Source organism: Mastomys coucha, unplaced genomic scaffold (genome assembly GCF_008632895.1).
Source record: "Mastomys coucha isolate ucsf_1 unplaced genomic scaffold, UCSF_Mcou_1 pScaffold18, whole genome shotgun sequence".
Taxonomy (NCBI): Eukaryota; Metazoa; Chordata; class Mammalia; order Rodentia; family Muridae; genus Mastomys; species Mastomys coucha.
This window is the reverse complement of record NW_022196900.1, coordinates 108,597,196-108,610,522: the sequence shown is the minus strand read 5'-3', so window position 1 is coordinate 108,610,522 and position 13,327 is coordinate 108,597,196. Positions and strand designations below refer to the sequence as shown.

Sequence of the window (13,327 nt, the reverse complement as noted above, 5' to 3'; positions counted from 1 at the left end):
TGACGAGGTGGCCAGAGTGTCAGGCTCTAACAGAAGGCAACTTCCAGTAGTGCAGACAGTCGCGCATGGTTAACAGCAAGTTCCTCACTATGCTCATATGGTGGGTTTTGTTTATATTTTGCTTAAGAAGGGACTTCATCAAGAAGCCCTGGCTGGCATCACCCTCTCCACCCCACACCTCTGCCCCCTAGTACTGGGGTTACAGGTGTATGCCTTCATACCTAGCCTCCTGGTGCTGTTCTTTGTTAAAGCACACGAACTTCAAGGGTTTAGACTCACATGAGTCTTTTTGAAATGAACAATACCTCTAGATTCCTCGGTTTACTGGGGGAGCATGAGGCAAAGGACAACTTGCTACAGCTTAAAACTCACGTAACAATCCTATAACTAGGTACTAACCCAAAGGGACTGAAAATAGGAATTCAACATGTACTTGTGCAGAAATGTTCTTATTGGTACTGTTCACACAAGCTGAAAACAACTCGGATGTTCATCAAATACATGGCTAAACAAAATGTAGTATTCATACAGTGAAGTATTAATCAGGCACAGAAATAAATGAAGGATCGACGTGTGTTACACGGTGAGTCAGCCCTGAAAATACTGCATGAAGAAGCCAGATACATAACAAACCACACGGAATAATCACGTGTGAAGTTCACATGAAGTCTCCAGAAAGCTAAGTCCATAGGGACAGGAGAGCAGCTCAGAGGAGGCTGGAGGCTGGAAGAAGGCATCTTGGAGTGACTGGAATAGATACAGGTTCTCCTGCAGGGGCCGATGGGCATGACTCAGCGCTGGGTTGGCAGCTGCACAGCATTACTGAATCCACACTGTGGAACTGTGACTTCTGTGTTGATATGAACCATGGTGGCACACACCCAGCACCACTGGTTACAGCAGGTGATCAGCAAGTCTTGGTGTGCTCCACTTGGACAGCGAGTGGAGACAGCGCGCTGGCAAACACAGCAGTGCTCAGCTGAGTGCCGGCTTCTTGGGAGGAGGCTAGGAAAGCGCCTGAGCCTAAGACTCCAGTACAGGGGTCCCCTTCTCATGGTTTCTATTATTTACTGTGTAAGTGTGCATATATGGGTTAGAAGACAACTTGTAAAACTCAATTCCCCTCCTTCATCAGGTGGCTGGGGATTATTAAGCTCAGGGCATCAGGCTTGGCAGCAGGCACTTCACTCACTGGGTCATCCTGCTGGCTCAGAGACCCACCCCTCTCAAAAGTCCAAAAGATATTACGAGTTCCAAGTAAGGCATTTACATAGCTGAGGTCCCCTAATTTGTCCAGTTGGCAAAGCACCAAGTAGAACTTTAGTTTATAAGAAGCAGTAAAAATGTTTTTAATTTGTATAAAGTGCAAAAAAAAAAAAAAAGAATAATGAGAAATACAGGAAGGAATCCAATCCAGGCGAGGCCTGGGAAGGCGCGCGCGTGAGGCCTGGGAAGGTATGCGCGTGCGTGAGGCCTGGGAAGGTATGCGCGTGCGTGAGGCCTGGGAAGGTGCGCGCGTGAGGCCTGGGAAGGTATGCGCGCGCGCGTGAGGACAAGGGTGAGGCTGCCCGCGGAGGCTGTCCCAGCTCCCAGGGAGAAACTTGCTTTCCTCATAACTCACTTTGTGTTTCTCCCCACACTGCACAGTTGATAGTAACTTGCTGTTACCACCCTCAGAGTTGGCAAGAGGTCACTCACAGAGGGCTGTGGGCTGCCATTTCCTATTGCTTCCCCACTGAGACAAGGCAGGGGGTTAAGTTACTTCAGGAGGTCTCAACAGGGCTCCCATTGTTGCTCCTTAGGAACCCAGAGATACAATGGAGCCCATTCATGCTGCCCGTGAACAGGCTGGGAACAACTCCTCAGTGCCCATTCAACTGAGTTAGGACACTGAATTTTCATAGACACCAATTTGCACAAATACAAGTTAATTATTATAAAAAAAAAAAAAACCGAAACAACAACTCAAAAAACAGTGCAGAATGAAGAAATAAACTTGGATTGAGGACACCTGGGCCCCAGCCTCAGCCCTGCCTCTAATGACTTTAGACATCACATGTGCTGAGTCTTGGTTTCTAAGATTCTCCAGACACAGCAGGGCCAGGGACAGCACTGTGCTGCTCGTCCCAAGGCATGCAGACAGAAGTCAGGACAGTCACTAGCTCACAGCTCTCACCCCTACCAGCACTAAAAACAAGACAAACCATAGTGAACAACGTTCCTCTGTCCCAACAAGCCCTGGGTCATGTAAGAAGGGAGATCCACAGCCAGAGGGACGAGCACCCTAAGCAGGAGCCACACCGTGTTCCAAGTCCCCTGCTCCTGGGCTGGTGCATTTTGAGTCTCTACTTCTTTGCACTGTCTGAGTCCACAGGATGAAAGCACCGTGTGCAGGACAGATGGGGCTAGCAGAGCCAAACCCACCACGAATCCATCATTTCTTGGCTTTTTCAACCTCGAACCCTGCCAGAGCAAGGACCTTGTCTCCAGAGCCTAAGGGAGAGACACAAAATGAAAAGGTTGCTTCAAATGCACTTCAGCCCAGGTAGGAACAAAACGGAAAGCCAGATGTGTCAGTCCTCCAGTGCCATGGCCACCTGTACCTCCCTCTGCAGAGACAGTCCAGCCAGGATGGCTTACTGGTGAGGAATCGTAACTCAGCTTTAGGTATGAGAAGCATATGTAAAATCCTAATTTAGCTCTATAGCTACATGTTGCTGGAAGGTATTTCAGACCATCACTGGAAGCTGGGAGTACGAGAGCTGATCAGCACTTGCCAGAGGACCCACACTTGGTTCCCACAGCACAAATTAGCTCACAACTGTACTCTAGCTGCAGTGGAACCAGCGCCCTCTACGGACTGCTAGGGCACTATACACAAGTAAGCAAAACAGTCATACATGGCCCAGCAGTGGTGGCGCACGCCTTCAATCCCAGCACTTAGGAGCCAGAGGCAGGCGGATTTCTGAGTTCGAGGCTAGCCTGGTCTACCAAGTGAGTTCCAGGACAGCTAAGACTACACAGAGAAATCCTGTCTTCAAAACAAAACAAAACAACAACAACAAATAGTTATACATGTAAAACCTTTAAATAATTACTAAAAAAAAAAAAAAAAAAAAAAAAAAGAAAAGCTAGGGTTGTTGGTGTGCACCTGCAGCCAGTTATAGTGGCTGAGAGCTGAAGGCCAGCCTAGACAACCATTAAGGAGCATCTCACAAAAGGGCAGGGTCAGTGACAAAGGCACCTGCCCTTAAGCTTGATACCCTGAGTTTAATCCTGGGACCCATGCACTAGGAGAGAACCAGCTCGTGACCTCCATAACTGCAGTGTGGCATGTGCATCTGAGAATGGGTGAGCACACATGTACATGTTTGTTCACAGATGTGCACATACACACACAATAAGTTAATTAACTAATTATTTAAAGAGATGTAATTTTAAACTTCCTGTCTGCATATGGGTGTTTTGTCTGCATATAAGAATGTGTACTATGTGCATGCCTAGTACCCATGGGGCAAAGGAGGGCATCAGATCCCCTGGGACATGAGTTACAGATAGTAGTGAGCCAGCACTAACCCACGCCCTCTGGAAGCGCAGCTCATCCCTGTTCTTAGCTGATGTACCATCTCTCCAGCTCACAGCATGTAATTCTGTGAAAATTCACTTGTCTTACTTTATTTTTATCTTAGAATATGGAGCTAGGTGTGGCACATGGTCATGATTCCAGCACATAGGTCAAGAAAGAAACTGTGTTCAATGCCATGCGAGGCTCCTGTGTGAACAAGGAGAAGCGTGGAGGCTAGCAGGACAGCACAGACTAAGAGACCGCATTACAAGGCTCAGAAACATCTTTTTTCTTTCTTTTTTTTTTTTTTGTAGTATAGAATAGAGTTTATTTAGGGCATGGGGAGGGGAGTTAAGAGGGTAGCAGAGGCAGAGAAAGGCAGAGAGAAGGAGTAGAGAAGTACAGGCTGGCCATGGCCGTGTGGAAAGAGGGGGAAAGGGAATGGGAAGCGATGGGGAGCAAGGGGGCAAGAGAGCAAGAGAGGCAAGAGTGCTCAGAAACGTTAACTTTAGCTTCAGGAACCTAAGGCTCCATTCTGTGGAGATCTGCATACACGTGTGGGTATATACACACATCTACTCCACACATATAAATAAAAATGGATCTCTTTTTAGAAGCATGAAATAAAACCAATAAAAGGGATTTATGAAAAAATATTTCTGGACTGGAACTGATGGCTCAGTGGCTAAGAGTGCTTGCTGACTGCTCTCCCAGAGGACGCATGTTCAGTTCCCAGTACCCACGAGGGTGGCCCACAACCGCCTATAAGTCAAATTCCAGGGGATCCAATGCTCCGTCTGGCCTCTTTGGGTACCTGCACTAATGCACAAACACCCCCACAGAGACACACATAAAGTTAATTAAAAACAAAATCATGCTTCACTCTAAACTCAAGAAAAGGTCAGTGCTGTCTCAAGCATGTTGTTCTCTGTCAGTATGAGCCCAGCTTTCAGAAATATGCACAAGATCCTGGGCTCAATTACCAACATTACCAAAATCTCATACTTTTCCCTTAGAGACCCTTTGACATTTGAGAGTTCTTTCATTTTCCCTCAGTAAATCTATGTTTACTCAGAAAAAAAGACAGAGGGAAGAAGTGGCCCAGCAGTGGTGGCGCACACCTTTGATCCCAGTACTTGGGAGGCAGAGACAGGTGGATTTCTGAGTTCAAGGTCAGCCTGGTCTACAGCGTGAACTCCAGGACAGCCAGGGCTACACAGAGAAACCTTGTCTCGAAAATCAATCAATCAATCAATCAATCAGGAAGGAAGGAAGGAAGGAAGGAAGGAAGGAAGGAAGAAAAAAGAATATAGGAAAAAGGAAAAAGGGGAAAGAAGAGGAGGCGTAACTTCAACAAGAGAGGAGAGGGCTGTGCAGTGGAGGGAGGGAGTGGGGAACATGAGGGTGCTCACTCACCAAGCTCTGTGGAAACTTTTTCAAACTGGCTGAGCACAGCACCTGCATTGGCTGACAGGAAGGCCTCGTCATCTTCTGTTAGCTACACAGGTAAGAGAAATAGTGTGAGCAAGTGAAACTGTGAGAGCAAACGCGTGCAAACGCATGTGTCCTAGGAGCCGAAGTGAAGACAGCTCAGAGCTTGAGAGATGGCTCAGTAGTTAAAAGCACTTACTGCTTTTCCAGAGGAGCCAGGTTCAGTTCCCAGCACCCACATGCTGGCTTCCAACCATCACAACTCTAGCTCCAAGGGATCCTGGATCCAATACTGTCTTCTGACATCCGTGGGCATCAAACATACATGCACGGATAATACACACATACAAGGAGACAAAACATTCACACACACCGAATAAATAACCCTACAAACATTTTGTTTTAACTGTCTTCAGTCTACAGAGCACATCACAAGGCAGTAAGTTCTATGTCAAGAACAACCCAAATGTCCTACCTAGCATACTAAAGTGAGTGGTAGTACCTTCTCGCCGAGCTTCCTGAGAGCCGCCAGTACCTCCACCTTCTGCTGCGTGTACAGGCCTCTTTCCAGCTTCCCCACCATCAGATCTCTGTCCATCTAGAGTGGATGAACACAAGGCATGTGCACATGAGCAAAAACCATTGGGTACAGAAGAATCACCTTTTCAGACCTACTTCTTAACACAAGAACTATCTGGATAATATAAAACTATAGAAATAGCCGGGCAGTGGTGGCACACGCCTTCAGTCCCAGCACTTGGGAGGCAAGGGCAAGCAGATTTCTGAGTTAGAGGCCAGCCTGGTCTACAGAGGACAGCCAGGGGTATACAGAGAAACCCTGTCTCAAAAAAAAAAACTCAGGTAAGTTCTTGATATTTCATTTCCTTCATTTACTCATTCATTCATTCATTTATTGGTTTTTCAAGACATGGTCATTCATTCATTCATTCATTCATTTATTAGTTTTTCAAGACAGGGTTTCTCTGTATAGCCTTGGCTGTCCTGGAACTCACTCTGTAGACCAGGCTGGCCTCGAACTCAGAAATCCACCTGCCTCTGCCTCCCAAGTGCTGGGATTGAAGGTGTGTGCCACCACTGCCTGGCTCTACAACAGTTTTTACACTCTATTTTTGTGTTTCAAAACAAAAGTCTCAATCTGTACCTCAGGCTGACTTCAAAATGTGTTGGTGACCCTCCTGCATCAGCCTCCTGAGTTCTAACATTCTGGGCAAGAGCCACATCAGACCAGTTTTAAACATTTTAAAATTATTATTATTGTTTTGTGTGTGTGTGTGTATGTGTGTGTGTAAAAGCATGTGCTTTCCACAGTGCACATGTGGAGCTCAGAGGACAACTTTGTGGGGCCTGTTCTCTCCTTACAAGTCTACACAGGTCCCAGGGATGCTACATGCAATGAACATCTTGCTGACTCCTAAATATGAATCTGTAATGTAAACACTGTTCAGCTGTAAATGCCACAAGGCCAACAGCTTCCACTGGAAAGAAGCTGGCTTCTAAGAATTTTTATTTTTTTTAGAAAAGGATTTTTTCTTTACCTTTTCTTTTTTCTTTTTTGTAAACATATTAGTTTTTTTTTTTTTAAGATTTATTTATTTATTTCATGTATGTGGGTATACTGCAGCTGTCTTCAGACACACCAGAAGAGGGCATCAGATTCCATTACAGATGGTGTGAGTCACCACGGGGTTGCTGGGATTTGAACTCAGGACCTAGAAGGGTAGTCAGTGCTCTTAACCACTGAGCCATCTCTCCAGCCCTTATTGATTCTCGAGACAGGGTCTCTTATGTGGTCCAGGCTGGCCTCAAATGGTCCTCCTTCCTCTGCCTCCCACGGACCTGGGACTGAAGCCAGCTTCTAAGTGTCACCAAACCCACATGACAGCTAAAGGTAGAAACTCATAATCACTTTCTTACAGATAAGAAAACCAGGGTACAAGGTTGAATAAAACAACTTGCCAAAGGTCACATATCCCACCCAGTAAGTACTACAGGAACTCAAGCCCAACCAATCTCATCTGAATCTATGCTCTTTTCCCTTATGTGTGTACTGTGTGTGTGTGTGTACATGTGTGTGTAAGGCCAGGGATCGATGTCAGGCATCTTCCTCAATTGCTCTTCTCCTTAGTTTTTGAGATTAGGGTCTCTCACTGCCAAGAGCTCCGGGAATCCTCTGGTCTCTATGTTCCAGTGCTAAGACCACAGGTGTATGCTGACTCGCTTTACCAATTCAGCCATCCCTCTATTCCCTAACAGCACATTCTTACCTCTTTCTCTACTGAATTACTTGTAGGTGGAAATTACCTGATAGGCCATAATTACATTCAAATCCATAAACAGACTTCTGAAAGTAACAGGCTCATAAACATGTCTGATAGGAAACCAAAAGAGGGAGAGAGAAAGAGACAGAGGAAGAAAGAAGTAGTAGAAGAAAGAGGAGGAGGAAAAGAAGAGAAAAAAGAAAAACAGAAGGCAGTGGGTTTAATCTCAGCACTTAGGAGAGAGAGGTAGGTGGATCTCTGTGAGTTCAAGGCCACACAGAGAAACACTGTCTCAAAAAACCAAAACACAACAACAACAACAACAACAACAACAACAACAACAACAACAAGCAGCTCTGCCAGGCAGGAGACAGGCTCAGTGGTGAAGAACTGCGTACTGCTCTTTCAGGGAACCCAAGTTAAATTCCCAGAACCTACCCTGGGCAACGAAGAACCAGCTCCAGGGCATCTGATGCCTCTGACCTCTGAGAGCACCTGCACACATGTGCACACTTGTGCACACATGTACTTAAGCACACACGTATACACACATCAAATGCTGGCAGTGCACACACAGAAGCAGTGCTGATCTTAACAGGGTCTCAAATTAGGGTCCCAGACGTTAAAGACAAAGTATTAAAGGTGGAGGCCAATGAAAAGTCACTGGAGGTGATTTAAACACCCACCCAGTGGCTTAACATTCATTTATGATTAATTGTAATTGTCCCAGGTAGCAACTGTTGACAATTGAGTGTGGCTTTAACACCAAGTGACCAGGATTTAAGGAGCAGGCAAGTACAAGAAGTGAATTCATGGGCTTGGAGAAAAATACACACAGCAACTGGAGCAGTGAGAACTTTACCTCAGCCAGCCTTGTCCGCAGCTGACCTGGTTGTTTCTTCGCAAACAATCTGATGACTTCAGGAGTTTTAAAGGCCTGGCTGATAGCTGCCTGAATGGCCTAGAAACACAGGAATGCGACAACTAACCAAAGTATCCCACACAGTCAGATCTGCGATGTTTGACTGACGACTCTCACTTGATAGGCTTTGGTTCTTGAAATCGGTTTTCATTTGCCATTTCTGAGCATGTTATTGGAGCTAAGCAGACACGAAATCAAAAGCTATCAGGTAAACATACCACTTTTCCATCTTTCTTTCCTTTAATTTTTTGTTTTGAGGTGCTGGGGATAGAATCCAGTGTCTTGTACGTGCTAGGCAAGTATACTAGCACAGAGCTAGGTCCTCAGCCTTCAAAGTATGCATTTTCTACCCACAAAACAAAACAAATCACACACACTCACACATGCTCGCAGGAACTTTCTCTTACCAGTTGCATCCCACTGAGTTCATCTACCAATGTCATATTTCCTGACATAATCTTCTTCAGTGAATCGTTGAACTCACTCAGCTGCTCCAAAGTTTCTTTTTTAGTTTCTTCATATTCATCTGCATCGAGCTCCTCCCTAAGTCACAGCTCACATCAGAATGCAGAAACACACACAAGATTCTAAGCATGAAAATCTTAGCAGTTGTTCTAGAGCAAGCTAGAGGGAAACACCAATCACTAGGGGTGCACATGTCCACTGAGTTACATTTCTGGCATTTCCGCTGTCTTTCAGCGAGGTTAAACTCAGGATGAGAGTGTACTATCTCCCCTCAGCCCAGTCACCTTTTACCTATATGAGTCACTCTTCAAGCACACAGTGACTTCTCTTACGCATCAATGGCAATCTAGGCAAGGCAAGTACACAGAGCCAAACCTCAACTTGTCTATTCAACTTCAGAGAATTATAGTACAGTGCTACGTTTTATAGAGAGTAAACAGGATAAAGTGCCTGGCATCTAGTTATAGTCCAACAGTTGCTATTCGCCTCAGACTCTTCGATGGCAGGAAGCACCTTGTGTATCCTGCAAGCAACAGCAACGATCTGTCATCTGAGTAAAAGGTTATCTTTATTCTCCAAGCAAGCTGCTTATTAAAGATTTACTACAAGTAACAAGAGCTCCACTCAGTGCACTACCATTCATGGGGCCCTTACTTGGGCCAATCACTGTTTTGTCTCCTTTGTTTTATCCTTGCAAGGCTACTAAAAGCTACAGTTATTAGTTTCCTTGTTTTCTTCTGCTTTATTGAAACAGGGTCTCATCTAGCCGGGCTGGCCTGGAACTCGCCATGGAGTCAAGGAGGGCCTTGAGCTCCTGACCCTCATGCATCCACCTCATTGCTGGGATTCAGGAGTGCAGCACCTCCCTTTCCCTCCCTCTTCTTTCTCGATGCTGGGGACTGGGTTCAGAACCTCTAGCTGTTAGGAACCCACTCATCCACAGCCATGCCCCTCCCCTAATCACAGTACTTTTAGCAATTAGTTCATACCAGGCAAAGCTGTTTAAAATATTAAAGACAAAGTAAGCATTATTATTTCCAGGAGCTTAAGTATTTTAAGTCTTCTACATCTGAGCTTTATGACTACAAAGCTTGACAAGTTTGCTTCTACAAACAGACAAAGTGCTGTAAAATACTACAGAAGAGACCAAAGTCACATCACATGGCTTTCATCCATGGAGCCTGACCTCTCTTCATACAAACAGGTGTTTACAGAATGAGAACATATAGTTATAACTTACCTGCATTCCTCCAGATCTTGTAATTGCTGCATCAGTCTATCTAACTGCTCTTCTAAATTCTGCTTCAGTTTGCTTGTCTCTGTCTTTCCTCTGGAAGCCATTTTAATCTCTGTGAGAACAATAAGTCCACCTCAGTACATTGTATTTGGTTACTTGGGAAGATTCAACATATTGGTGCAATTCAAAATTAAGAAAATCTATCAGGGCAGTGGTGGCACATGCTTTTAATTCCAGCACTTGGGAGGCAGAGGCAGGCGAATTTCCAAGTTTGAGGCCAGCCTGGTCTACAGAGTGAGTTCCAGGACAGCCAGGGCTACACAGAGAAACCCTGTCTCGAAGAAAAAAAAAAAAAAAGAGGGAAAAAAAAATCTAAAATGCTGGGTGGTGGTGGTGCATGCCTTTAATCCCAGCACTCAGGAGTCAGAAGCAGTTGAATCTCTGAGTTCAAGACCAGCCTGTTTTATAGAGTTCCTAGAACTCCCCAGGTCAGAGAAACCCTGTCTTGAAAAACCAAAAAAAGAAAAAAGTAAATTATGAAAATATAAAATGAGATATATTATTTCTAGCATTACAGGTAGATGCCAAGATGCCCAGACTTTTTCTTTCCAGCACAGGGGACTGAATCCAGAACCCCATTTCTAAGCAAGCACTCTACCATTAAGATAGATCCCTGCACAGTAAGTTATTACTGTTTAACAGAAAAATCTATCTATCTCTTCTTAAAGGAAATGGAGGAACCAGAATGCTACACATGCGCTATCGCCAGGCTGCACTCCCAAGCTGCAAGACAGCCTCAAAAAGCAAAGTTACTCTGAATAAATTTAAGGAAATATAAAGGCTTGTAAAAAACAAACAAACAAACAAAAACAAACCTTTAACTACACTACAGATTTAGGCCAGAAAGATTTAACTCACTGGCACCACCTAGGATCAAATAAAAGTGAGGCGTTTTCTTTGAGACTGCCGAAATGGCCAGTACTGACATCTGGAGTGGAAGGTATCCATCCATTCACGCTCACCGAGCTTCTAGTATCCTGTACTGTGCACGATGCTGATGGGTCTCAAACTGTACAAATTGCCAACTGTTGGAACTCTGAGTGTCATCAATCTGAGGAAAGCGAAGTTATTACAGAGTTTACAGGAGGCTGAAACTTCAAACCTCCTGGGGTGCAGTTGGCTAGAACAAAGTAAAACTGTTATAGTTTTATTTGCTACGTCTGAACTTAGCCTACAGCTGTCCAGAGAACTTCCCGTTAAGCAGACTGTAATTGAAATACATTCTCCATTCCTAGGAAGCCGCAGGAGAAGCCACCGAACCCCTGGACTGTGCCTCCTTGTAGCTTTTGCTGAGGTTTCTTCCGGGTGAGGCCACTGCACTCGCGTCGCGGCTGTCAAACTCAGAAGCGTGAAAAGGCAAGGGCAGAAAGCACACCTTCTCGGGGACGGAAGTTGAGCAGCGCCCGGCCCAGGACCACCGGAACAAAAATAAGGCAGAGCCGCACGCTCGGATGCCAGTCTCCTCCCCGCGGACGAGCTCGAAGCTCCGGTGTGCAGGTCCCGCCGAGGCCGGCTCCAGCAGGCCCGGTGGTCCCCTGAGGTGGCCGGGAGTCCTACGCCTGCGAAACGCTTCACGGTCCTCCCTGATCAGAAACAGGACAACCTCCTTCTGCCCTCGCGTCCCCCGCCTGCCGCCCGCTAGCAGATCCTAGCGTTTGGAACCAGGGGCCCCGCCTACCTGACGCCCTGGACCGGGCGGACCGCATGGGGCGAGCACTTCCGCTGGTCTCAAGCACTTCCGGCCCTGTGGGACCAATGAGAGCAAGGCCGCGGTGTTCCCTGCGCTGGCGTCCGGGCCGCGGTTGTCTCCTGGAGGACTAGGGCCGTTTGGCCTTCAAGGCCTGGTAAGCAACCCACCCGAGGTCCTAGGAGATGCGCCTTTGGGGGGTGTTAGCCCGGAGCCCCGTATTTTGCCAGGCCAGGGAGAATGCACAGTGGTTGGACCTTTAGAGACCTTTGTAACGGTCCCTGGGGCCAGCTCTTCTAAGTCAACTCTTGCCCTTTAGTTCTTGGAACCAAAAAGTTGGTAAAATTTCCTATAGCCTTGGTGCAGGCATGGATTCTTCCTCTCTAGGGATTTCTTGAGGGCAGACGCCCATGAACTTAGAGGGATGTGGGTGAGAGGCAATGGGGGAAAGCCGGCATTGAGAAGGACTTTCCTTCTTAGTCATTTCCAAATCTGGGAAAGAGCAAGCCCACACGGCCTTTGAGAACCAGGAAAATGGCTGCTAAGTGGAATGTAAAATGTTACCAGGGAACTGAGTGGACATGGGGCTGTGCCAGCCCATTAGGACCCAGATCGTGAGTCCCAAATGTCGGATATTGAACTACACGGCTGGATTCTAGGTTTGCTTAATTGTGATTATTCCTATTCTCTGGTTCTTCCCTTTTGGGATTAGAAAGTATGAAACTTATTTTGTATTTTACAGGAGCTCATGATTAAAAGACTTGGACTTTTAAAGAGACTCAGAACTTTTAAAAGTCTTGAAATTTTGAAAGACGGAGAATTTTGAAAGTTGACCTATGCTTTTGTATTATAATGTTAACAGGAAAGTTTGGAGACAAGAAATTGAAAGGTTATAGCTTACAGTGATGCTTTTGTTTGTAAAGTTGAAAGGGACGGGGTTAGAAGTTCATAGTTACTTTAACTGCTGCCGTAGCCTAGAGTTATCTAAAAGGAAAACTTTGAAGAATTGTCCAGATTGGATTGGCCTGTGGGCATGTCTGTGGGAGACTATTATGTACATTGGTAGAGGAGGGCCCAGCCCACCTGCTAACACCATTCCCTGCCTGGCAGTCCTGGCTTCCTGGGTGCTGGGCATTGGCACTAAAGAGGCAGAGGCAGAACAATATCTGTGAGTTCAGGGCCAGCCTGGTCTACAGACTGAGTTCAAGCCAGGAGGCAGCATTCCTCAGTAGTGTCTGCCTCCGGTTCCTCCTAGAGCTCATGCTCCAATTCCTTCAGTGATGAACTGACCTGGAAGTAGAAGGCAAAAGAACCCTTCCTCCCCAAGTTGCTTTTGGTCAGATTGTTTTGTCACAGCAGCAGAGTGAGGCTCAGACACAGTACACAGCGGTGCTGCTGGGGCGGACTCGTCAGCCCAGGCATGTCCATGAGGCAGGAGACCAGGAGGACCCACGGGCTGCATGGTTTCCTGCCTGGCTATGTGGTCTACCAGCAGGACCCACAGAGGACCCACAGGCTGCCTGGTCTCCTGCCTGCCTATGTGGTCTACCAGCAGGACCCACGGGCTGCCTGCTCTCCTGCCTGCCTATGTGGTCTACCAGCAGGACCCACAGAGGACCCACGGGCTGCCTGCTCTCCTGCCTGCCTTATGTGGTCTACCAGCAGGACCCACGGGCTGCCT

At 46.5% G+C, this 13,327-nt stretch overlaps 2 protein-coding genes across 6 annotated transcripts in view; one reads left to right on the top strand and one right to left on the bottom strand.

The window, feature by feature from the left end:
* Positions 1–418: 418 nt before the first annotated feature.
* Positions 419–11,779, bottom strand: Lzic (leucine zipper and CTNNBIP1 domain containing). Of its 5 annotated transcripts, none has more exons than XM_031379503.1 (8): positions 11,638–11,681; positions 10,922–11,010; positions 9,903–10,011; positions 8,605–8,740; positions 8,138–8,236; positions 5,499–5,594; positions 4,982–5,063; positions 419–2,493 (listed from the first exon to the last, which is right to left on the bottom strand). In XM_031379503.1, exons 3-8 carry the CDS (start codon positions 10,001–10,003, stop codon positions 2,435–2,437), a joined length of 573 nt encoding a protein of 190 aa, XP_031235363.1. In that variant the 5' UTR covers positions 10,004–10,011; positions 10,922–11,010; positions 11,638–11,681; the 3' UTR covers positions 419–2,434. The 5 variants fall into 5 exon arrangements, with proteins under 5 accessions (XP_031235363.1, XP_031235360.1, XP_031235362.1 ...); XM_031379504.1 differs by lacking the exon at positions 11,638–11,681 and adding an exon at positions 11,335–11,440 and having other exon boundaries at positions 431–2,493; XM_031379500.1 differs by lacking the exon at positions 10,922–11,010 and having other exon boundaries at positions 11,638–11,779.
* The window catches only part of Nmnat1 (nicotinamide nucleotide adenylyltransferase 1), an 18,921-nt gene continuing 17,208 nt past the window's right edge, over positions 11,615–13,327 (top strand). The window contains exon 1 of the mRNA XM_031379498.1: positions 11,615–11,803. The gene's annotated coding sequence lies outside the window, so the exon portion shown is untranslated. The remainder of the gene's footprint in view (positions 11,804–13,327) is intronic.